The sequence below is a fragment of the Kalmanozyma brasiliensis genome, assembly GCF_000497045.1.
Source record: "Kalmanozyma brasiliensis GHG001 unplaced genomic scaffold PSEUBRA_SCAF16, whole genome shotgun sequence".
Classification (NCBI taxonomy): Eukaryota; Fungi; Basidiomycota; class Ustilaginomycetes; order Ustilaginales; genus Kalmanozyma; species Kalmanozyma brasiliensis.
This window is the reverse complement of record NW_015961955.1, coordinates 83,391-106,948: the sequence shown is the minus strand read 5'-3', so window position 1 is coordinate 106,948 and position 23,558 is coordinate 83,391. Positions and strand designations below refer to the sequence as shown.

The 23,558-nt window shown below is 57.2% G+C and overlaps 11 protein-coding genes across 11 annotated transcripts; 4 read left to right on the top strand and 7 right to left on the bottom strand.

Moving 5' to 3' along the window:
* Window positions 1-191: 191 nt before the first annotated feature.
* On the bottom strand, window positions 192-1,231 carry PSEUBRA_001866 (DASH complex subunit Dam1; the record flags this gene model as incomplete). Its single annotated transcript, XM_016435070.1, has 2 exons — window positions 192-239; window positions 341-1,231. The coding sequence occupies 2 exons, from the start codon at window positions 1,229-1,231 to the stop codon at window positions 192-194; spliced, it is 939 nt and encodes a 312-aa protein (XP_016293439.1).
* A 469-nt stretch (window positions 1,232-1,700) lies between these two features.
* PSEUBRA_001865 (uncharacterized protein) lies at window positions 1,701-3,185 on the top strand (the record flags this gene model as incomplete). The annotated part of the gene is made up of 1 exon (XM_059464726.1): window positions 1,701-3,185. One exon carries the CDS (start codon window positions 1,701-1,703, stop codon window positions 3,183-3,185), a length of 1,485 nt encoding a protein of 494 aa, XP_059321207.1.
* A 184-nt stretch (window positions 3,186-3,369) lies between these two features.
* Window positions 3,370-5,811, bottom strand: PSEUBRA_001864 (Glycosyl transferase, family 1; the record flags this gene model as incomplete). The annotated part of the gene is made up of 1 exon (XM_016435066.1): window positions 3,370-5,811. The coding sequence occupies one exon, from the start codon at window positions 5,809-5,811 to the stop codon at window positions 3,370-3,372; it is 2,442 nt and encodes an 813-aa protein (XP_016293438.1).
* An 849-nt stretch (window positions 5,812-6,660) lies between these two features.
* Window positions 6,661-7,605, top strand: PSEUBRA_001863 (uncharacterized protein; the record flags this gene model as incomplete). The annotated part of the gene is made up of 1 exon (XM_016435096.1): window positions 6,661-7,605. One exon carries the CDS (start codon window positions 6,661-6,663, stop codon window positions 7,603-7,605), a length of 945 nt encoding a protein of 314 aa, XP_016293437.1.
* Window positions 7,606-7,830: 225 nt separating this feature from the next.
* PSEUBRA_001862 (uncharacterized protein) lies at window positions 7,831-9,279 on the top strand (the record flags this gene model as incomplete). The annotated part of the gene is made up of 1 exon (XM_016435098.2): window positions 7,831-9,279. The coding sequence occupies one exon, from the start codon at window positions 7,831-7,833 to the stop codon at window positions 9,277-9,279; it is 1,449 nt and encodes a 482-aa protein (XP_016293436.2).
* A 180-nt stretch (window positions 9,280-9,459) lies between these two features.
* PSEUBRA_001861 (uncharacterized protein) lies at window positions 9,460-11,133 on the bottom strand (the record flags this gene model as incomplete). The annotated part of the gene is made up of 1 exon (XM_059464725.1): window positions 9,460-11,133. One exon carries the CDS (start codon window positions 11,131-11,133, stop codon window positions 9,460-9,462), a length of 1,674 nt encoding a protein of 557 aa, XP_059320789.1.
* A 669-nt stretch (window positions 11,134-11,802) lies between these two features.
* PSEUBRA_001860 (Helicase, C-terminal) lies at window positions 11,803-13,503 on the bottom strand (the record flags this gene model as incomplete). The annotated part of the gene is made up of 1 exon (XM_016435076.1): window positions 11,803-13,503. The coding sequence occupies one exon, from the start codon at window positions 13,501-13,503 to the stop codon at window positions 11,803-11,805; it is 1,701 nt and encodes a 566-aa protein (XP_016293434.1).
* A 336-nt stretch (window positions 13,504-13,839) lies between these two features.
* PSEUBRA_001859 (uncharacterized protein) lies at window positions 13,840-15,397 on the top strand (the record flags this gene model as incomplete). The annotated part of the gene is made up of 2 exons (XM_059464724.1): window positions 13,840-14,286; window positions 14,363-15,397. The coding sequence occupies 2 exons, from the start codon at window positions 13,840-13,842 to the stop codon at window positions 15,395-15,397; spliced, it is 1,482 nt and encodes a 493-aa protein (XP_059321206.1).
* A 307-nt stretch (window positions 15,398-15,704) lies between these two features.
* Window positions 15,705-17,165, bottom strand: PSEUBRA_001858 (Carbohydrate-binding WSC; the record flags this gene model as incomplete). The annotated part of the gene is made up of 1 exon (XM_059464723.1): window positions 15,705-17,165. One exon carries the CDS (start codon window positions 17,163-17,165, stop codon window positions 15,705-15,707), a length of 1,461 nt encoding a protein of 486 aa, XP_059321205.1.
* Window positions 17,166-18,721: 1,556 nt separating this feature from the next.
* Window positions 18,722-21,055, bottom strand: PSEUBRA_001857 (Protein kinase domain protein; the record flags this gene model as incomplete). The annotated part of the gene is made up of 1 exon (XM_059464722.1): window positions 18,722-21,055. One exon carries the CDS (start codon window positions 21,053-21,055, stop codon window positions 18,722-18,724), a length of 2,334 nt encoding a protein of 777 aa, XP_059320788.1.
* A 583-nt stretch (window positions 21,056-21,638) lies between these two features.
* Window positions 21,639-23,099, bottom strand: PSEUBRA_001856 (protein of unknown function DUF3844; the record flags this gene model as incomplete). The annotated part of the gene is made up of 2 exons (XM_016435050.1): window positions 21,639-22,672; window positions 22,769-23,099. 2 exons carry the CDS (start codon window positions 23,097-23,099, stop codon window positions 21,639-21,641), a joined length of 1,365 nt encoding a protein of 454 aa, XP_016293432.1.
* Between the last annotated feature and the right edge of the window lie 459 nt (window positions 23,100-23,558).

Genomic DNA, 23,558 nt, shown 5'->3' with positions numbered 1-23,558 from the left:
TGGAAGTCAATTCAGGCATAGTCGAGATCAAAATAGGAGGAAAGGCAGATACAAGTACACGGAGCGATAGCGCGAGAAAGTATACAAAGGATTCGAGAAGGAGCGAGGCGCAAGGTCGAAAGATCGTCGCTCGCGTCGAGGTTCCGGATCGTAGCCAAAGTGACAGCGAGCGTAGGCAATGCATTCGCAGATCAGGGCAACGTTGGGTGTCGCGCCGGGTCGAGGCTGTAGACGATACCCTGTGTCGACAAACAATGGTCGCCGCAAGTGTGGTGAAGAGCGAAATCGTATCAGTACCGCTGCCTTCTGGCATCCGTCTGCGTAACGCGCTTGAACTTACATTGTTGCTCGCCTTGATCACCTGCTTGGCGGCCACTAGCGCAATAAGCGTCTTCTGGATCTTGGCTTGCGTCATCTCGGTGCTCTTGGGAATGGCCTCGACTTTGAGACCCTTGCCGCCCGCAGCAAGGAGAGCCATGCAGACGTGCTTGGCGACTTGGTTTTGCTTGGGGTCGTTGCCTCCGCCACGGTACTCGAGTGGCAGAGTCTGAATGATCTCGTCGGTGTAGGCTTCGCGCTTCTTCTTCTGTGCGAGTGTCATCTTTGGCGCCGCTGCTCCCGCTGCTGATGCGGCGGCTGTCGTCGCTGGCTTCTTGGCAGGTGCAGTGGCTGCTGCGTTGGATGGCTTCTTGAGCGCCGACTTGAGCGCAGGCTTGGCGGGAGCTGCGATGGGTGCGTCGTTGCGGTAGATGCTCTCGTCGTCCGTTGTGACGTAGGTCTGATCTGCTGCTGGGTTGTACATCTGCTGCTGCTGCTGTTGATGTTGCATATAAGGTTGCGAGCCGATGGCGAGATCGAGGTTGTGCTGAGCTGCGTATTGCTGAGCCTGCTGCGCGATCCTCTTCTCGGCTCGCTCGAAGTTGTCGTGCAGCGGTGCTTCGGGCCACTCGACGCAGTAGGCGTTCATCTTGAGTCCGTAGATGTACATGGCAAAGTTCTCGTTGAAGCTGTGCAGGCTTTCGTGGACAGCCTCGATATTCTCGAGATTGAGCTGCAGGACGCCTACTTCCTCGGCGAGGTCGGTCATGGCACCTTGCAAGAACGAGAGAGGTGTCGCGCCGGCAGAGAGCTGTTTGGATGCCGAGTGCGAGAGGGCGTTGAGAGAGCCGCGCGAGATGCGACGCAGAGGCGTGGTGGGCATGGCCCCTGATGTGGTCCGTTGTCGGGACATGTTGGCGATTGTGAGTGTGGTGTGACGGCGATAGACGAGATTGGTGAATGGAGTGGGAGGGAAAGGTGGACTTGGGTGAGAATGGCCAAAGTGTTGGACTCTATTTCCAAAGCACAATTCCAGTGTGACTTTAGGCCATGCGCGTCGCGAATTCACGTGATGCGAGCCTTTTTCGAGGCAGCTGCACCTGAGACTGGCAAAGTAACACTTTTTTGCCTGGCGCTGCGCAGACTCACACTCCCATTTTGTCCACACGCGTGCCTTTTCTATTGTTACAGCTCAACTCAGCCTTTCCAACCCACCTCATCTCGAGGCCCGAGCTGCCTCGATGGGAAAGCTGTATATAATGTTTGTCTGCGTGTGTTCTCGAGCCTGTCTACTTGCCATCATCTTCCCATCGGCACGACCGAGCTCTGCAGCCTCTCGATCCCGTCTTGGCTAGCCGTCTAGCCTTTATTGCCTAGACATAATGGGAAAGAGGAGACGCAACAAGTCCGGCAAACGCCAACAGGCGCAGAAGAAGGAACCAAAGAAGCGTGCAGCCAAGTGCTTCCCAATTCTGCTTCTGCCGACCGAGATACAATCACAAATCGTCTCGTACGCTCTCGAGGCAGCGCGACATGGCGCGGAGGACTACGAATACGAGGAGATCACCGACCCTGTAGGCGACCTCCTAACTCTCAATACGAGGATAAACGCATTGGTCATTCCTCATCTTTACCGTGTGATCAAATGGACGAACACCGCCGCCGGTAAGCGCCTGCCGAGCACCTTCAGAGACCATCCAGATTACGCTCAGCACGTCAGGGAGTTTCACGTTTCCGAGGATCTCGACTGCGATTACGAAGACTTCGAACAGGTGGTCAACGTGGCGAAGGCGATCAAGCGGGCTCACCAGTCTCTGCCCCCTGCGGACCACAGACTCGAAGGCGTGACCATTTCCTTCCCTGCAGTCATGATGGCTTTTGCAGTCCAAGTCCTTCGACTGCTCGAGCCTTCGCACTGTAAGTGTGACACAGACTGCATTGGTCTTGGGTTCTCAGAAGATGAGGAGGACGGACCCGGCATGTATGAAGACTACGACTTCCCAGTGCCGAACCTGGGACAAGTCGTTGCCTACGACGATCGCAACAAAGCTTGGCTCTCGCGCCTGACAACCTTGGAGCTTAACGGGTTCAAATTCGACGAATCGACTGCCGAGCTGCTTGCAAAGCTGCCAAACCTAACGAGTCTGACCTTGTCTGCTTCTGGGACTATCGGTCCTCTCAGCTTGCCCGTCAAAGAAGCACTCGCGATCTTCTTCTCCTCAATTGGTCCGGATACGAAGCTCAAAACCCTCCTGGTACGGAAGTGCACCTTGAAAACGCGTCGCGCAGTCCAGCAAGCCATCGGCGTCTGCATTCCCGTCATTCCGATTGCCGGCTACCAGCTCAAGCGTGGCGAAACAGTCGTTGACGTCGAGTCATACAAGAAAATTTGGCACGGATGTCAAGAGGCTGAATTCAGCCACCAGCACCGAATGCTCCCAATTACGCAATGCACCGGTTGCCCGCGATGTTGCGTCATCGCAGATCAGCAACAGATTGGCAAAATTCCCTCGAACTCAGACCTGTCATACGAACAGGTGAAAGAGAACACGGATGAGTCCACAATTCCGGACTCGGAACCTCGGTTTGGCCTTTGCACGCTGCATTACAACGAGATCTTTGGCGAGCTTGAGGGGGGCGAGGCTGCTAGAGACGAAGGAGATCTGATGCGACGTAGGGCGCTCGAGTCTATGCGATGGGCATTGGAAAGGTATGCTGAGAACTGGGGTCAACTGGATGACGACGACGACGACTTCTTCCATCGTTATGGCTACGGTCATGGCTTCGGTGGTTATGGGATGGGCGACTCAGACGACGATGTGTACGGCTATGGTTTCGGCGATCCGTACGAGTATCAGTTCTACTAGTCATTGCGCATGCCTACGCCGCTTCCTTTCATCGATGTAAATACGAAGCATTCTTGCACGCATCGTGTTGATCTCTCACACATGACTACTTCAACTGTGATGCCGTGCTTTGACCGTGACAAACACGACCCGGGTATGATTGCGATGACTGGCTGAAGACCACTCTTGCAGCTCTGCCGCGAGTCTACTGCACCTTCTTCTCGTCCTTGCCCTCCCCTGTTTCCTGCAACCGTCCTTCCAACTTGCTCCACAGCCTCTCCTCCCACGCGCGCACAAACGCCTCCCTGCCAAACACCTCCTGTGCCCTCGCTCTCGCCGCCCGCCTCATTCTCTCCACCTCCTCCGGCTGGTTCTCCTGCATCTCAAACACCTGCACCAACACCTTTGCGAACTCCTCGACGCTCTGTGCATGAAACCCGACGACCTGATCCTTCTTTCCGTCAATTCCCTCGCCCGCCGACGTCGGATAGTTTCCACTCGGCTGGGCAATATCCAACCAGGGCCCGGCGCTTCGATGACTCACCGTCACCAACCCAGCAGCCATGAACTCGACCACATTGATCCCGAAATGCTCGTCCTTCATGGTACTGATCCCGACACTGGCCGTCTTCAACCGCGCGAGCACAGCGGAGAAATCCGCGTTGACCACCAGCTCCACATGCTCGTCCAGCCCAAGTTGGGTGCAAAGACTGCGGAGCAACGAAATGCGTTTCTCATCGGCGGCGTTGCGACTGCTACCCATCATGACGAGCTTCACCCCACCCTCGCCCGTGAACAGCTGTGGGTGCGACTTGACCAGCTCGCTCAGCACATAGAGCTGAGTAGGGTGTTCCTTCTCCGGTCTGAACTGCGCCAGGCTCACCACCACACGGTCGCGATTGTGCAGTGGGAAGGAGGCCATCTCGCCCGTATCGCACGGCGGGTACACCTTTTCCACCTTCCTCCCCATCAACTGTCTCAGATGTGCCGTCGTCCAACTGCCGTTGCCCACGACGACATCCGCTCGGCGCAACGCCCACGCGTATACTCGCGCGAACAATCGATAGTATGCCAACTTGACGCTGCTCCGTAGAAGGGACGATGCGGTAGCGGCATCGTTCGTATGCCCCGCCTGGCGCTTGCTCACGCGGCGCAGCATGTCCGTCGAGATGACCGGGTAGTGCACGTACGCTCCCACCGGCAGGTTCCACGCGAAGAGCCGACACACCGGGTAGGTGAACGCATACCCCATCGTGTCCACCCACACATCCGGGATCAGGGCAGAGAGCGCCTCGAAAGCACACCATATGGATCCGTACGACTGACCGAGGAGCGTAAAGGACGTCCAAGCCGTGTCTTCTACCATCCACCGCCGGGTCAGGGGCAGCATAGCGATGCGGTGCGCGGGAAGAGTGATGCCGAATCGCGACGAGGCTTTGTCGAGGATGGCCTCCTTGGTAGCGGAGGGAAAGTCGCCCGTGTACACTACTACGATCGTCTCCTCATTGCGAGAGAGATGGTAGGAGATGGCTTCGTAGAGCACCCGCTCTCCGCCACCGCCCGCATTGCAGTACGGATGGAAGAAGCCGATGATCGTCCGACACCCATTGGTCTTCTCGTCGACGTTGAGCGAGGCGAGGAGCTTTCGTCGACGTGTGCGGTTGGATTTGCGCACCTTGCGCAGCGCCTTGTCGGCGACCTGGATCGCGCCCATTGCAAAAGTGAACGCGACGAGCGAGAGCGGTAAGAGCAGCGGGACGATGAGGTTGCGCAGCGTGGTGAGGATCGACGTGTCGGTGGTCGGGTAGAGTGTGGTTGTCGCGTCTGGGTCGTACGTCGCTGTTGGTGCTGAAAGTGGGACGGATGAGGCGGAGGTGGTCGGCATGAGGTGCAGAAATACCACTGCCAGAAGAATTAGGTAGGCGGAGCCAGAGATGCCGCGTGCTGAGGTGACGTTGCTCGCCACGGTCGGTGGGCGTTTGGTCACCGCTGGTCTTCGTTTGGTCGGCGTCGGTGGCGGTCGAGTGGGTGCCACGGTTGTGTCCTTGACTTTTGCCTCGCGCAAGCTCTGCGCTATCACCACGTAGCTGTCCACCATCAACCACAGTGGGATCGCCACCCACACGACGTTCATGAACACCAGATATACCCAGAGCAACAACCAGTTCCCCGTCTCCAGTCCTTTAGATCCGGTCAGCCATTCGGGTGCAAACGTCATCCACCCGCCGTACAGCTCGCCTGTACTCAGCACGACCGCCCAGAAATGGTACGCCCGATCGCCTCTCGCCAGCAACCACGCGCAGTACCCCGCGAGCGGCCCAGCAAGCAGCACAGTGACAAATTCCATTGAGGCCAACGTTGCGTCTCCCGTACCCCATCGTGCGTCCGCTGCCGCATACTCTCGCCAGAGATAGCCGAAGAACGATGGGCTGGCATTGGGCGATCGACCCTGTGTGGAAAGATAGAGCCATGGACCCTCGAGGCAAAGGTGACAGATGCAGTCGAAGGCGAGCCAAAGGTACGTCAGGCGGGTTTTTGTGCTGGAGTTGGCTGGCAGGAGACGGAGGGAGGAGAGGTGGGCTGCGCCGACCATAGACCCGACGTAGCCGAGCGAGAGCGCCGTTTGCACGTTGAGCAGACGGTCCATCGTCGCGAGCTCGGCGGTGGTGGGTGAAAAGATGGTGGTAGAGGGCAAGAAGGAAGTGTGGAAGTGGTGAAGGGATAGAAGGGTCCGTGCAGATTCTGGAAAGGGTTCGCATGCGGAGAAGAGAAGCGGAACTGGAAATTCGCGGTGCGCTGGGATGCGGTCACGTCCAAAAGCGCGGTTGTGAGGAGGTTGTTGGAGAACGTCATATTTGTCAATCATGATCGAGCTTCGAGCGTATCTACACGGGTGCTCAGACGTATTGGTACGAGCCGAATTCGTCTGAATCCGTGTCAAAACCGTGGAGGTAGAGTCTGTCATCCTCCTCAAGAGCGGAGTCTGGCCTATCAACGAGAAGAAGGTCCAGTAGATTCGCTGCAGAGCTGCAAGAGTGGTCTTCAGTCAGTCATCGCAATCATACCCGGGTCGTGTTTGTCACGGTCAAAGCACGGCATCACAGTCGAGGTGGTCATGTGTGAGAGATCAACACGGTGCGTGCGAGAATGCTTCCAAAGGCCGGCGATGAGGATCGATATTCATCGAGGGCTGTCCCATTTTCGCTCCATCACATCCTGCACAACGACCTGTCCAAGACCAATCATACGAAGGCTGCCAAAAGACCCGCCGCGGGTTCCGTCAAATGCGCATTGAATGTGGGGCTCGCGCCGTGACTTCAACAAGCAATGGTGGGTTCACTGATCGATGCGAAGGCTCAACCGCATGATCATTTCATTTGAAGCCCTGAGCCTGGGGAGACCGCTCGAGCGATTCCTCTGGAGCAACCGCACCACAACTCAGCGAACCATCAGAGAATCAACCTCAGCTCTTTCTCGTAGAGTAGACTCGAGCAAAATGTCGACTCCTTCCGAGGAATCACAGTGCTTCGATCGTGCGGGCATCACCGTCTTGACCGTTCCTTATGGCCAACGATGCTACATCGACGACGGTCGCACCTCTCTGGCTCAGTTCATCGACAAGCTGCGAGACTACAAGAACGATCCGAGGACGAGGATCGAAACCGCTCACTATGAGCGAGGAATGCCGACGATCATAGTCACCGACCTTGAAGAAGCGTCCAGGATCTCGCCGTCCCTGTCATCGGTCAAGCACGCCAACTCAATCACGACGTCACGAGGGGAGCAAGTCGTGGATGTTGCTGGTGTCTACGTCTTCAACATGGCGAGAACTAGCGGTCAGCAATCCGACCAGAACGATGGTCGCGAGGTCCTGGAGCAATACATCGACATGCTTCGAGACTACGGCAACAATTCAGACGTGGAGCTCGAGAGCGCGCACTATGAAAATGATACTGCGACCTTCTTCATCTCTGATCCTACCGATGTCGAAGTCGAATATCCGTACCTTGGGGCTCGCGAAGTAGCGCAGAAGAACGAGGATCCGGTCGAGCAGGTTTTCGACCCCTCCAAGCGTTGCGAAAAGATCCACTACTTTGAAAGCAGAGAAGCGACCCCGCTTCGACACAGACAAGGCTTCTTTGACGACAACAACATCTACATCTTTAACGAGGGCAAGCGCAAAGGCTACGAGACGGTCAAGAGCGACGGTCGCATGCTGGTGGACCAGTATGTCGACCTGTTGCGAAAATTCCTCAGCGACCCCAATGTGAGCCTCGAAGGCGCTCACTATCGACCCGGCCACAATGACGCAACCTTCTTCATCGGCGACCCTTCTGCGTCCAACAAGAAGAAGGCGGATCGGTACGAGCAGACCGAGACCGTCCTTAACGCAAGCAAGCCGGGTTACAACGACGGAACCCAGGATGATGTCACTAAGTAGATTGTCGCACATGCAGAAAGACTTGTGACCTTATATGCAATGAAAAGCGCATCCTGCGCAGCAGTTTCCGCAAGTGAACGCTTTGGTGGGACCGCGTTTGAGTGTGACCGATTCAAGTGAGTCAAAGCGCGCGCAGTCGATCCACCTCCATCATTTCCTGACAAGCGAGCGACTGCACCATCAGCGACCGACGTGCGCTCTCCATCATCTCTTGCGATCCAACACATGATGTCGACCCAGACCGAACTTGAAGACGACTGGTTTGACTATGCCGGCATCACCATCTTCAACCTGGCAGTCGCCGGAGGTCAGCGTACGTACATCGACGACGGCCGCAAGGCGATCGAGCAACTCGCAGACAAGCTCCAAGAATTTGCAAGCAAGCCCGGCATCAAGGTGGTGAGCGCTCACTTTGAGCCATGCAAGCCAACGATCTTTATCACTGATGTCGTCGCGGAGGCTGTTGACAACTCCAAGGTGTCCTCATCTATCTCAAGCAGCGACGACGGAGCGCCGGAACCAACGACAGCAGAACGATATTATGTGACCCCGCAGATCATCCTCTACAATGTGGGTCTGCTTCGAGGCAAGCAGTCAGCCACTGGTGATGACCGGAACCTGCTGGTTCAATTCATCGAGCTCCTGCGTGAATACGAACGCAGTCCCACTACGGTCCTCCTCAGCGCACACTACGAGGCCGATCCTGATTTGGTTACGCTAATCCTCAGAGATCCTACACACGCAGTGGCTATGCCGACGTATCTAGGTATCCGAAAGCCCACCAAGATGGCCGTTAGCCCTGCCGAGCCCAATAGGGAAACAGAGCCCACAGACGATGTTCCCTCGAGCGGCGAAGAGAGCTGTGTGTTGCAGCATAAAGACGGATGTTCGGGCTGCACGGAGCGTGCGGGCGTCACCACCATGTCAATCCCTCGCGGTCAACGAGACTTTGTTGACGACGGCCGCGCCTCGATCGATCAGTTCCTTGACAAGATGCGTGCCTACGCAAGCGATTCAAAGGTCAAGATCGAACTCGCTCATTACGAGCCCGGCAAGCCGACGATCTTCGTCAACGGCGTCGTCCCAGCAACCATATCATCGAGTGAGGACGTGGTGACGCATCTCGAGCAGTTCATCGAAAAGCTGCAGGAGTATCGAAACGATCCGACGGTCAAAGTTGAAAGTGCGCACTACGAGCCTGGTCCGGACTCGAGCACCTTCTTTGTCTCTTACCCTGACGAAGTTGAAGAAGAAGACCCAGCGACCGAGCAGAGCGAGCAACGCTTTGACCCCTCCAAGACCTGCGACAAGATCCACTACTTCGAAAGCTGGGACTTGGGCCCGATGCATATCAAGCAAGGTTCGCGCGACAAGCACAGCATCTATGTCTTCCTCAACGAGGGAAGCAGCCGAGACAAAGGCTACCAGACCATGGAGCCCGACGGTCGAATGCTGGTGGATCAATACATGGACCTCCTGCAACAGTTCCTTGGCGATCCAAAGGTGGATCTCGAAGGCGCTCACTTCAACGCCACTGACAACACCGCCTCTTTCTACCTGAGCGACCCTCCCAAGCCCAAGAAGAAGAAGGGTCTCACCGAAAAGATCGAGAATGCACCCAGTACTAGCAAGCCGGTTCACAAAGGTCAAGATACAGACGATGACACCAAGTAGATCGTCCCACGAGCCCAGGCGATCAGCAAGTGGCGACGGTGACTAGACACTTGACATTGTTGTTGTACATCAAGCGAGAACGTGCAAGACCTCTCCATGAAATTCGTTTTGTTCTTTCTCAGACACGTTCGAGAGGTGCGTGGCTGAGCTGCCCGAGCGTGTGCATGTTAAAGGTGCAGATCAGGTGGAATTGGAGCTATGAAACCCGTGCTGCTGGGCAAGCGATGCGAGCGATGCCGCCTGCGTGTCTCCCTCGTCTTGCACCACTTCGGTTGGTGCGGGCTGCGCATCGGTGTCATCGCCGTCTTCGGAATCGCTCTCGTAGCCCGCCAATAGGCCGCCCAGTGAGCCGAGTGCGCCTGATGCGGGGAGTATGGTGACCGTCGACACCTCCTTGGCCTCCTGCTTTACGGTCGACTTCTCCTCGACGGCGGCTTTCGGCTCGTCGTCAGCGGTCACGCCCTCTCCTACAAGCGGTACGATCTCTGAAGTGGCCAGCTGGTCTGCAGCGATGACGCGCAGCTCGGGGAACTCCACAACGCTGTACCCCTCCGGCAGGGTCTGGAGGAGCCATGCGAGGGTGGTGTGCGATGGATTGGTGAGGTGCGCGAGGATGGATTGTGCGGTGGTCTCCTCTGCCGTAGCTGATGCTGGCGGTGGCGACGGCGGAGAGGTCGGTTCCGCGAGTGTAGTCTGGGGCTGAGCCGACGGACCTGAGTCGGTAGGCTGGGCGCTGCGGCCGAGTCGCTGGCTGAGAAGCGAGAGGAGGCTGTTCGAGATGATGCCTTGCGAAGGTCCCGCTGCTGATTCGATGGGCTGTTGCTCGGCGAAAGATGACGGCGTAGACGAAGCTGCGTTGTTGGTCTCGGTCTGAGGTGCGTCTGCGTTCAGCTCCGCCGGGTTCGCTTCTGCCCTCACATCCCCGTGGCCTTGCCAGCCAGAATCTCTCCTAGATCCGTTGTGACCATTCTGCCATCCTCCTCGTTGCCCTCGTCCCCTCTTCGCGCCCCATCCATCATCACCTCCATGTCCCCTCGGTAACTCATCCGTCTTTCCCGTCCAGTTTCGCGTCCCTTCTTGACCTTCCTGCTTCTGATGCTCCGCCAACTCAGGATTGGCCTCCTCCCACTTGCGTTTGCGTGTCCACCAGTCGAGGTATCGTGTGGTGCTCTCGTTCGTCAGCCTGGCTGAGTACGCGGGTACCGTCAACGCCCAGTCTATGGGAAACGAGTGCAGAACCACTCTCTCGCTGTCAACCTTCTCGTCTTTGCGAAGTTGGGTGGTTGAATATGGGAGTGGGAGGCCGAGATCAAGGATGACGGCGGACGAGATGATCCACGTCTTCGAAGCTGTCGAAGAGGAGGGCATTTGAGACTTGAGGCGGGAAAGTTCTTTCTTGTTCGGGAAACTTCGATGTTGCAGCTCGCCCAGGATGACATTCTCGACGCTTCGATTCGAATCTTGCTTGTGCAGCAGCCAGCTCTCCTTCGCCTTGCCCTTCTCCTCTCCGCTTGTCGCTCCATTCGACTGAGTGTGAGACGGGAACTTGACCTCGACCGTCAACCCGAACCGCTTCTCCTTGGGCATGAAGTGCGACTGGTTCAGCTTACGCCTCGCCATCCCGTCCGGCAGCACCATGACACGGAACTTGCGGTAGTGCAATTGCTTCAATAGCTGCTCGCGCTGACGTTGCTGGTTCGTCATCCTCGTGTTGCTGCCGAGGTGGTTCTGATGCTTGTTGTTGGAGTTGTCGGTCGGATTGGCAGGGGGAAGGAGGTTCATCGAGACGATCCGACGGCCTGTCTCGCTCGCTGTGCGGGAGATCGACGAGAGAAAGAGGAAGTCCTGCATCATGTGCGACTCTGTGTACTGTGTCAATGGAACAAAGTTGGTGCTTGGCTGCGTGCTGGTCGATGCCGAGAGCGAGGATGGGCCGGCTGTGGAGGAAGACGCTGTCGAAGAAGCCGTGCTGGAAGCAGTGGGGGCTGCAGAGCAAAGGACACCTTCCGCAGCGGTGTCAGCATCTTTGTGCGCCTTCGAACACGCCAACGAGCACGTTTGAGCTTTGCATGATGGGCAGGTGTATTTTGCCGGCTGCGCTGTGCATTGCATGCAGAGTGCTGTCGAGGCGGACGGCATGGTTGCGGTGGGCGCTGATTGTACAGGATCAACGCACGGCTATGGTCTAAACGAAAAAGGGTCGTTCATGATGACATGGATGCTGAGAGTCGTCTGTTGCGAAAGCAAATGCAACGGTGAAGGACGAGAAGAAGGGAAAGAGCGTCACAAGTTTTGCTTTTTGCTGGACAGCAAAATTTAAGCTGTGGAGGCGCATGGCCAAGCCGCCGAGTTCCGAGGTTGAACCCCTTCACTTCTAGACATGATGCTCGAGCATCTATTGACATGGCTCAGTCAGGCTCACACCTCGCTGTCATTGGAAAGTGGAATGTCAAGCCGCCGATGGAGGCTGGATGCGATTGCAAAGAATGACTACAAGTACAAGTACATTTTGAGGCCGGCCGCTCAGCGACGACCCTTCTTTCGGTTCTGGTTCTGATGTCTCCCGTTCCCTGACACGGGCAACCCGGCTTGAACCTGGTCATCGTCTCGGTCCATGTCGTCGCCATACCTTCCATCCATCTTCCTTTTCCTCTTTCCGGAACCACCTGCACTTCCGACGCCCTTGTCCTTGAGCTCCCTCACGGCAGCACGATGCGCCTCGGCGACCCTCTCACTGAGCAGCATCACCGCTTCTTTGTCGTTGCCGCCGGGGAACTCGGTCATTTTGAGCCCGATGACGGTCTCGATGCGCTGCAGCAGCTCGACGTCGTATTGCGTGACGAGAGTGACGGAGCGACCAGAGCGACCAGCACGGGCGGTACGACCGACACGGTGGATGTAGTCTTTCGAGTTGGTGGGGATGTCGTAGTTGACGACCAGGTCGACTGCCGGAATATCAAGACCTCGAGAAGCTACATCGGTTGCGACAAGAATGGAGCGACCACCGGTCTTGAACTTGTTGAGCGCGCCAAGACGAGCTTGTTGGCTGAGCTGGCCGTGCAGCGGAATAGCAGGGAAGCCAAGCAGTCGCAAGAGGATGGAGAGACGCTGCGAGTCGTGCACTGTCCGTGTAAAGACGATGATCGAGTGTCCTGCCTGCTCGTTGGCGAGGTGGACGAGGTAGGTGTCTTTGTGGGCGAAGGGCATGAAGAGGTAGTGCTGCTTGAGTGTCGATACGGTGGTGTACTTGGTGTCAACCTCGACACGGACCGGGTTCTTCAACGACGCGCGCTGCAGCTTGGCGACCTTGGTGGTCATGGTGGCACTGAACAGCATCGTCCTCCTTTCGCGCGGGATGGACTGCAAAAGCTTGTCGATGATGGGTCCAAAGTCCATGTCGAGCAGTCGGTCGGCTTCGTCCATGACGAGGTACTGCAGTCCACGCAAGCTGAATCCTTTTGTGTTCTCGAGATGGTCCTGCAGACGACCGGGTGTGGCAACAATAACATGTGGACGCTTCGACAGCGCGATGGACTGCGACATCATGTCCATACCACCGACGATGGTGGCCGAGCGCACGCCAATGGTCGAGCCGAGAGCTTCTACCTGCTGCGAGATCTGGTAAGCCAGCTCACGTGTTGGCGCGAGAACGCATGCGAAGAAGGGCTTTGGGTTGTCCCACAGCGCCTGAAGGATGGGAATGGTGAATGCTGCCGTCTTTCCTGAACCGGTCTGAGCGAGACCAATGACGTCGTGGGCTTGCAACGCTTCGGGAATCGCCTTGACTTGAATGGGAGTGGGATGTTTGAAGCCCATGTTGGTACATGCTTCGATCAGTTGAGGAATGACACCTAGGTCGGCGAACGTGACCTTCTTGCCGTCTTCGGCGATTGTGGCTCCCTTCTTCTCGTCTTCTTCCTCGCCTGCTGATGGCGCTGCTTCCTTGTCGGATGATGTGTCGTCCTCGTCGTCGTTACTGTCCTGATCGGCGCTTCCACTGCCGCTTCCACTGCCGCTTCCACTCGAACGTTCTGCTTCGCCGTCGTCTTCCGAGCTGTCTGCTTCTTCGTCGTCGTCGTGATCGTCATCGTCATCACTCGCGCTTTCTGCTGAGAGTTGTGGTGGCGGTGATGGCGCTTTGCTCTTCTTCAGTTTGCTGCCGGAGGGAGGGGCGCTGGAGGCGGATCCCAGCTTCTTGTGCGGTGATGTGAATGTCTTCGGCATCGTGAATGGCGCCGACGTCAGGTCGGTGGTGTGGTAGGCAGAGCGAGGATGAAGGATGTCGAGATAGAAGATCTTGTCCTCCTTTCTCCAGGAAAAATGCAAAACGAAAAAAATCTCGGATTTCTGCGATTTCCCGAGATTTTGGAAGGCTGAGTCGAGCTGCGCACTTTGCGCCCCGCGTGTTTCCAGCTCCGCACCGCCAAACCGTTCATCAGGGTCCAACCCTCCCACCGCCCAACCACCTCTGCATGCCGCCTAATCCTGTGCATACAGGTCAAAACGCATCGTGGACTTCGCAATCTATCACATCTGAGCGCATCCCGCGGTCTGACAACAATGTCTAACACGGCAACTAGTCCATTCCGACGACGTCCGGATCCACCCTCGCCGCGCACACCTGCCGGCCTTGCAGGCGCTAGTGCTCAGGATGCAGTCACGTCAGGCAGTGCATCACATCAGACAGTTGTCCCTCCCAGTTCTGAACCCAATCGCTGGGAATTTCGTTGGACAGATGCAGATGTTCAGCGGCTCGTCGAAGTTCTTCACCAAGACAAGCCGCTGCAAGGCAACCTGGTGCATGGCGATCGACCTTTCGTGCACGGCACCCAAGGCGCCACTTATACGGATCTTTATCGAAAGGTTTTCCCGAACGAGAACGCCCCAAATGGACAACAGCGAGTCCGAAACAAGCTCTCATCGATCCAGGACAGGTACCGGAACGAAATCAAGTATCTTTCCGCCTCTGCATCCATGCTATTCAGGGACATGACGCCAGATCACCAGGTAAGTGGATACGGCGACCTGTGGCGATATCGCTTTGAAGCGCTGCTGACTAGACACGGTCTTTGCTCTTCCTCAGGACTGGCGACAACGTCGAAGGATCGCTAAGCTGCATCCATGGTTCGAACGATATCACGAACTTATTCTGAGTCGCTCAAGTTCGGTGCCTGCAGACTCGCAGGGTGTGCCTTCAGCGTCCGCTCACACATCCACCCCGCTGGTAGGCACTCGCGTCAACGTCAACGATTCTGCTCGGAACAACACGGATCGCCAAGACCATCGCATGAGTCGTCGCGACAATGCGTCGTCTGACGAAAGACGGGACAGGGTCACAGCGCTCCATCACAGATTGCGTGATCGCCACGGGTGGCGCGGCCATCGTGAGGAGCCTTACACCGCTTCGTACTTTGATCAAGCCAGCAACTCTCGTGACAGTGACGCCGTGGCTAGCGCACGCGATCGAGCAGATCGCACAAGATCGTACTTGAATGACGTTCGAAGAAGTCTCTCACCTCGCCGGAGCGACATACCTGTCCCTCGTATTGGTTCCTCGACTCAACAACCCACAAGAACCTCTCAGCAGCATGCAGCAAGCGTCTCGGCTAGCGCTGCGACACAGACAAAAACGCCGACAGCTGGCCACGCCACGGCAAACGCCTCGTCACAAACCGACGAAGACCCGGAAGAACGACGCCTTCGATTGCAGCTCATGATCGAAGAGGAGAGCACCAAGCGCGAGCAGCTGCGCATCCAATTTGAGCGCGAAAAGCTCGAGCGAGAGCGGCAGGAGCGGCAGGAGGAAATCCGCAGGGTGGCAGAGCGGGAGGAGCGCGCCAGAAAGGAGCGAGAAGAGGAGATCGTCAGGCAGGCGCAGCGCGAGGAGCTCGGAAGGAGGGATCGAGAGGCAGAAAGAGAGATGTGGCGATCAAGTTTGGAGGCGAACAGATTAAAGGACCTTCAGGCGATCACGATGGGCTGCCAGACGATCAGTCAAATGGTGCTAGGAACGACGTCAGGAATTGATGTTGGCGCTTTGCTCGCTGATCTCTCGAGGCGTAAGGAAACAAACGGCGGCAGCTCAGGCTCTGGAGTTGACGAGCCATCTGCGACTTAGGACGCTGTCGACGATGCTTGAATTAACATTTGTGACCGACAATCTCAATCGCCATTTGCCTTCGTCGCACGATGAAGGGGAAACGATGTTGAGTAAGGGTGAACAAAGTGATGCGTCTACAACGGGACAGAAGCTTTGAGGGCAACCAATCGATTTGAGATTTGTGAAGACGAACGGCGACAAACAAAGCCGTGATCGCAAAGGCGAGAGAAAGAAAAGCGAGGAGAGGGAAAGAAACTTTCGAACTGAGATTGAGGGCGCTTACAATCCAATAGAAGACAAGAGGCTCGACTGAAACGCCGACTCTTTAATGCTTGTCCTTGCTGGGGACGACGTTGATGAAGCTGGGCTTCCACAGCGTGTCCTGAGCGATTTCGATGCGGTCCTTGCCACCGCAGGTGATCTCGGGCACTGAAGGGCATGGGGTGGTGCAGCCCTTCTGGCCAGGTCCACCTAGAAGGAAAGCGAGAAGTGCAAAGTTATCGCAGTAGCAGTCCTTGCCTTCAACACCGCTGTATCTGTACTTGAACTTCGAGCATGTCTGCGAGCACAGCAGCGGCGTATTGGCGGCATTGTTCTTGTAGGCTTGCACGAGGAGGGCGCGAAGGGGGCCCTGGTTGAAGCACCCGAGCTTCTTGACCGTGGAAGGAAGGGTGGGCAGCGGCTTGGTGCTGGTCGTGCTGGTGGTGGAGCTCGTGGTCGTAGCGCTGCTCGTCGTTGAGGTGCTTGTGGCAGTGGACGTGGTGGACGTGCTTGTCGACGTTGGAGTGCTTGTGGTTGACGTGCTTGTCGACGTTGAAGTGCTTGTGGTTGACGTGCTTGTCGACGTTGAAGTGCTTGTGGTCGACGTGCTCGTAGCAGTGGATGTGGTCGAAGCGCTGGTCGCCTCAGTAGTTGAGCTGGTCGACGTCGATGTCGGAGTGGGCTCACTGCTCGTCGTCGTTGACGTGCTCGTTGCCTCAGCGGTCGTGCTGCTTGAAGTAGAGGTGGTAGTGGGCTCGCTGCTCGTGGAGGTCTGGGAGGCACTCGTTGAGCTGGACGAAGTGGTTGTGTCGGCCGGCGATGTCGACGTGGTGCTAGTCGAAGGTGTTGGCGGGGCCGGCCCGTAGACAGAAATGCGGCAGTGTCCACCTGCAGTATAAGTTAGGTCCGATCCTTGAGCAGGCTGATTGCACTCGTAGCTCGGTCTCTCCTTCCCAGCTTCATTAGTTTGGCCTGCGCACCAGCATTCGTGTCCAAACTCCAGGCCGAAGTACTTGTATCCTGAGCAGCTGTTGGCGCAGGTGTCGAGGCGAGTCGAATCGCCCAGGTTGAAAGAAGCATCTGGGAGCACACGTCCATTGCAGTCGTCGAAGCAGCCAAGCAGGGTGAAGTCTCGGAACGTAGCCGCGGTGGTGGAGACAATGTCTGAATAGACCGAGCTGTATCCGGCCGTCCCACCACACATCTGACTCGAGTCACTCGAACAAGGGAGATCGCATTCTGCGAGAGAACGCGTGTTTGCGACGCCCGAGTTTATCGTGTTGTCACAATAGCATGTGTCGCCGTTGGACCCAGCCACCGAGAATCCTGCTGATCTGCATTGGTCGCGGCACGCGTCGATCGTGCCAAATGAGCCGGACTGCTGGAATTGCAGAGCGCCGCCCTCATAGCAGCCCTTGTACGCGTTGTCCGTTGTGGAGCTGGCTGCCGACACCATGGAGGTACCAGACAGGAGCGCAAAGAGCGCCGAGCTTAGGAGCAGGACGCCTTGAGGAGAGGCACGCATCGTGTTGGAAGCGATGCGGAGAGGGGGAGAGTGGTGTCGAGAGCTGTGTGGTGATGAATCGAGGATACAGCGAAGGGGGAAGACGAGATCCGGGGCTTTTATAGCTCGTCAAGCCGCAAGATGTTCCCACTTCTCGGGCACAGAAAGCAACAGACGATCTGTAGCGAGGCACACAGAGAGAGCGTTTGTGCGCTGTCAACTTCAGAGATCAAGACAAACACCAGCTCTTGTGCCCGGATTGCTGTGAAACAGGCAGGTGGCGCTTGGGGCAGTCGTTGCCGCAGAGAACACGTTCAGGACTCGATTCGGAGCGCAAGACGACCAGATCCCGCGTCTCGTTCGCCAGCGATACACTCGGTGAGACCTCTGCAACTTGTTTCACAAGCATCGCCAAAGTTGCAAAGCCTTGAGAGCCGAGATCAAGCGACAGGAAGGCACAACAGCATATTCAAAGCCAGCAGACGATGAGCGGCGTTGAAGTTGCTTGGAGAGGGAAGGGTGTGGCGACAGTCATAGAAGGCACAAGGTCTCGACGCTCAAGACTGATGCGGCTCTGCGGAACGGCAGCCTCAGAAGTGGCACGGCGGCAGCGGCGGTCAATCTGCGGCCCATTGAAGAACATGAGCTTGAGCCTCCGAGGTATATTCTCTGGGGAAGAACGCGAGCCATCGTAAAGACAACAAGTCGTGGTGGAATGGACTCAGACAAGAATGCAGGCGATGCCCGAGAATTCGGTTCGCGAAACTCGATGGCTGCAACGGAGGCCCGAGAAGTCGGTTGTCAATGCAAGGGAAAACCCAAACGTCGGTCGCCCAATGTCATTACAGATCATGAACGTGGCTCGACGGGACCGCCGTTGCGGATAAACAGACAGACAACTGTCTCAGGAGGCTTGACGGAGAAGTCGGGCTGTATGGAAACCTGTCCAGATCGACGCGATGCAAGCCGCATGCAGGCACTGTTCGCCTGCGGCCTGACTCGTCCAAGGCCGCCGCTGCCGATGCCATTATGGTCAATCATTGTTGCGAGGTGCGTCCGAGACTGGCTTCGAAGCGGGAAACGAATTCAGATTCTCACCTGTCAGACTCCGCGTGTGACTTTCTACCGATGGAACGTCCAGACCGGCGATCGTGTTCCGACCCGAAACGCGTCGAAAATTCGACCGGGTAAGGCCACATGTTCCAGTTCCGATCTCCCACTGTTCTTGGCAAACAACACAACACAAAGTCGTCTCATCGAGCTTCTTGAGCGGTGCAAGCTTCCTTTGCCACCGATCCGAGATAGGTCAAAGGCCGTTGTCATGCAGCGGGGTCGGAGGACGCGGGACCCTCGCGCGTCCAACTCCGACCCTTCGCGGTAGGTTCTTACTGTATTATACAACAATGACAGCGAGGACCAGCGACGACACGCACGAAACACCTTCTCAAGCGACTTCAGATCGGGTCCGTCTGTCTGCTTCGATGACAGTCCCCACAATTTGGGGCCCTTCATCTTACTCAATCGCGGACATCATATTCCAATACACATGCGACTCGAACGGAGTCGAGACAAAGACCTTACATTGCGCGTGGGGAAAACGTGAGCCAAGCTAGCAGCAGCACGTGGCCCAACCAGCATGCCCTTCGTACATGCACGCTCTGCGGGCCGTGGGCTGCGTTGCCAATGAGGGCGAGGACGAGGATGAGCAGGCTTGCTGTGTTGGTCGGCCACGCGGCATTCGCTGCAACGTCGAGTGGGCGGGAAGGCAAGAGGAAGCGAGAGATCAGGGCGGGTGAGAGGCACTTGAGCAGGGCGATCGCGACTGAGGTCGCTTCTGCTTGCACCACGTTGGACATTCGCGGAAGGAGAGAAGTTCGGGTGCCGGCTGAAATCTGCTTTGGGGTCGTCGGGGAAGAAGGAGCCGACGAAGCAAAGGATAGTGCAGAAGGTCGGTAGAGTGCCAGCGAGACGCCGTGCCCATTGTCTCCTTCGCCCCTCTCACTTTTGTGTCGGTGCGGAGTCCTCGCGTTGCCTTGCTCGCCTTCTCGCTTGGCCGCGATGAGTACTTTCAGGATTTCGCCACAGCTCGGCCTTTTGATCGGGTCCACCTGCAACATGCTCTCTAGCAGACCCAGCAGGACTCCGTCACTTCGCCTTCCCATGCCTGCCATGTCAACTCGCTTGAAGCCCTTGTAAGTCGCCATCTCGCCGCGCAGTGCATCCACATCGTCGACCTGGCTGAACGGCAATGTGAAGAAGAGGAGCAGATGCAGGATCATGCCGAGCGACCAAATGTCGGCTTTGCTGCTCAGCTCATCGAGTCGGCCTGTGACAGGGTTGACGAGGATGGTCTCGGGCGACATGTACTCCATCGTGCCCGTGTGGCCGGAGCGCGTGCGCGTCCAGTTATCGTGAAGCAAAAGTGAAGAGCCAAAGTCGGAAAGCATGGCGCGTGGGATGAGCGAGTCTTCGTCCCAGTGAAGAAGGACATTGCCCGGCTTGATGTCGAGATGAAGAATGCCGCGATCGTGGAGGAAGGCGAGACCGGAAGTGATGTCGGTGAGCAGGCTGTAGATTTCGTCTTCGCGGAGGAGGTGGACGCCAACTTCCGTTTCGATTTGAGGGTCGATGGGACGCGGCGAGACAGAGGTCTGCTTGTTCGCAGCGGTGCGATTGGCCCGTCGTTGGCGCAAGGCAGCCTTGAGCCGCTCGATCCTGAGTCGTTCCGCTGGATTGACGGTCGCTACGTCTTCTTCCTTCTTGCCCTGCTTCTGCCCGTCGCCGCTTGTACCAGCCTTGCCATCTCGTAGATGAGAGAAACCAACACTGGTCGCTCGCCCCGAATCCGATCTGCCACTCTCGCCAGCTGCAGCCGTTGCTTCTCCAGCCCGCGCCGAGATCCAGTCGGCGAGGCTCCCACCATTCGCGGCCATCATGAGCACGAACAATGTCGGCACCTCGGGCGCGAAGGCGCTCAACTGACACCTCTCGATCCAAGCATGTTGATAGTGAATCAGGTTCGGATGGTGCAATGACTCCATGAGGTGCACCTCGTTGAGGCTCTGCAGCAAGCTCTGTGCGTGATCGCCGACGGGGATCTTTTTAATGGCAAACTTGCCGAGCTTGTTGCCGTTTAGCACGTGCTGGCAGAGAAAGACTTGGCCGCGAGCGCCACGTCCGAGACGCTTGAGCTCAACAAAGAAGCGCGCATAGTAGCCTTGTGCTTCGGAAGACTGATGGATGTGTTCCGGTGGAGTGGATGCGCCCGAGCGGAGCGGTGTCGAGGTGCCAGAAGCGGATTCGAACCGATTCCGAGGCAGAAGGTTGGGAGTGTCGGGGCGCGTGTTGAAGCCGCTGCTGCCAGGGTTGGGCGAATTTGTGCTGGTTGTCACAGCCTGGGCGAGCAAGCGAAAGTAATTGGGTGCGGTGAACGAGGGTGGATCACGGTCAGAGTTGTGGGACTGAAATCGCCGGTCAAAGTCTGCTTCGAGGGGATCCTCTTGGCTGATTGGCCACGGACGAGCGCAGGTCGGGCAGATTGCTTCCTGGACATTGCTGCTGTTCAGAGGTCGAGAGCCAGCGAAGCGGTTCACGATGCCGTGGAAGGAATCGCTCTCGCTGGGGCGCCGCACGAGGCGGGCGTCGTTGGGTGTGGGGCTAGATTCCGGTGAGCCGAGGGACTGGCGCGGATTGCGCTTTTGAAGAGACAGCTCGTTCGAGGCGGGATCGTAGTAGGCTGCATGGTTTCTGGTTCGTAAAACGATTTGGAGATCGCTGGGTCGAGGAGCTGGCACGAGGTCACGGCTCGTTGAGCTAGGTTGCGATTCCGGTCGTGATGGATTAATAATGTCGGTGGTCACCCAGGCTGCATCTGACAGTCTGAGCGGCGATGGTCGATGAGATGAGGACATTGTGCGTCAGCTGCGCGCCATCAAAGACAAGAAGGAAGGATCGCGAGGCCCTTTCCAAACAGGTCGAATGAACGAGGTCGGTCGTTGATATCCAAGTTGAGGCTGTGTTGCTCGCTTTTGAAGGATGGTGCGGGGCCGGATGGCGCGATGTGGGCTCACATGACCGCAAAGATGTACAGCTGATTGGCTCTGTACCTCAAACTGCGACGGCGGCGACGTTTCGGGCGAAAGGTGGGGATGGTGGTGATAGGCGTGAGAGCAAAAGCGTGACGAGCGGGGATGAAACGCACAGTCCCACACGCTTGACCAATTTAAGCTCTGCATTTCCCAGGGTCCATCACTCAGCCGACTCGGGAGCGACCGCGCGCGCCTCTTCGACTCGTCACGCCGGCAAGCTTCCGATTCGGCACGAACCTAAGCACAGTCACCATCATCAGTCTTTCCCACGCCATATCGTCTCATTCACGCTCAGCCCGACGCAGCTGCAATTTGCAAGGGATCCACTTGATATGACGGACTAAACACAAGAAGAAGAATGAGATGATGTTGTCGCGTGTTTGCTTGGCATCTACGGCCGCCCTCTCTACTTGAGGTTGATCGTGACGCTAGCCAGAGTGCCGGGCAGATCCTCCGAACCTTGCGCGTACAAAAAGTAGACGCTGCCAGCACTGATGAGCACCAGCAACAAGACACTCGAGCCGAGCAGAACAAATTCGGTGCTAACGTCCTTCTTCTCGCACGCGGCGCCGGCCCAGTAGACCTTCTTGCCCTTGCGCTCCTCGGTGGGCTTGCACTGGCATCGGTAGCATGGCTTGCCACCTCGCGATGTCTTGCCGGCCTTGCCGTGACCAGAGCAGCTGTTCGTCGCCTTCTCGAGCGATTCTGCGGACGTGAAGCACGTGCCAGCAAGGTTCTTGGGCAGAGGCGAGGGGCCGGACGGCTTTTTCGATTTGAGGACGTCGGCGTGGATCGACTCGGCGAGGCCCTCGCTGAGGGGCGGGAAGAAAGCCCCAGACCCAGCTGCGCCGCCGAAAGGACCGAGCAGGTCCGAAGCCTGTCGCTTGGCGAGAACGTGCGACGCATCCGCAGCATGGGTCTCGGTGACGACAAAAGCGATCGAAGCGGTGCGCCCCTGCTCTTCGGATCGAGCTTGGAAGAGCGAGGTGACTTGCTCGACGGCAGAGCGCACCAGCTCCTTGGCCTTGGCGTACTCGGCGCTGTTAGCACCATACGTGTTTTCCACCTCTTGCAATCCAGAGAAGCGCAGAGGCTGCAACGTGAGGTCGTGAGTCGACTCGGCTTTGCCGGCGTCCAATTTAGCGATCAACGCCTCCACCGATCGCAGCTCCACCTCGAGCTTGTCAAAGGCTGTCGACTTGAAAGAGGCGGCCTGTTGCGACCATGTTGCTGTCAGACGATCCGACTTGGAAGTGAGCCACTCGATGCTGGCGCCAAAGCCGTCCATGAAGCTGCCTGTGAGATGCGAAAGTGCCGACTCGGACGACTTGAGGGCTTGAGAAGCGCTCTCCATGTAGCTGTCGAAGAGAGCGTCGAACGAGTCGGAGTGGGGTGCGTTCTTGATGTTGTGAGTGGCGTGGACATTGTTGGGGATCACATCTGAGGTGAGCAAAGCCAGGCAGTTGGAAGCGTCGGTCAAAGGTGTCAGTAGGTCATTCTATGGAGATTGGAGATCGAGACGTCGTCGCCACTCACCATCATGCGCAGATCCATGCATGAGCACGAGCAAGCGATTCGGCTCGTCCTGGTGACCGTCAAAGAGACGCTCCACCCTAGCTCGCTGGTCCACCTTGTCGTCGCGCAACACATGAGCCCAAATGGCCGAGTCGTCCGATCTCGAAGCATCGCCAACGTTGATGTGGCTCGAGAGAACACGATGCGCCTCCTCTGCGTTGATCGAGATGGGCGCTGCAGCAAGGTGATTGGCGGGAGAGAGGTAGAGACTCGTCTTGGCAGAGACTTGAGCGATGGCTGCTGTCGCTGCCAACGCCCATGGCGCAAGCGATGATGTGGTGAAGCGGACCATCTTATCGCTGCTGTCCGATCGAATCGGGTGAGGTGAGCGGTACCCTGGTATGGAAAGACGATGGTGAGAAGGTGAGCCTGCGACGACGACGACAGCATCAACGCGCACGCACAATTTTGGATTCGGCTGCGTCTGCACCAGCCGCTCAGTCTGTGAGTTCAGATTCTGGCTCGCTCTGGTTGCGCCCCTATGCAGGCTCTGCTTTTTCGCTTTCTGCGTCCGTGCGACCAGAGATTGGCAAATCGGTCGAATTTTTTCGTGGCTGTTAGACCGTCTAAAATGTTCGTCATCAAAATTCCTGACCTTCTGACACAGCGTCCGGGGCCTGGCCTCCTCACACAGCCTTGGCTCGCAACACAGAAGCACGCGTGCAATGGAGAACAGCAGTCTAGATCGATTCCAGATAGACACAAAGGTAAGGAACGGCAGGGCGCCGCTTGCCAGGGAGCTAAGCGCAAC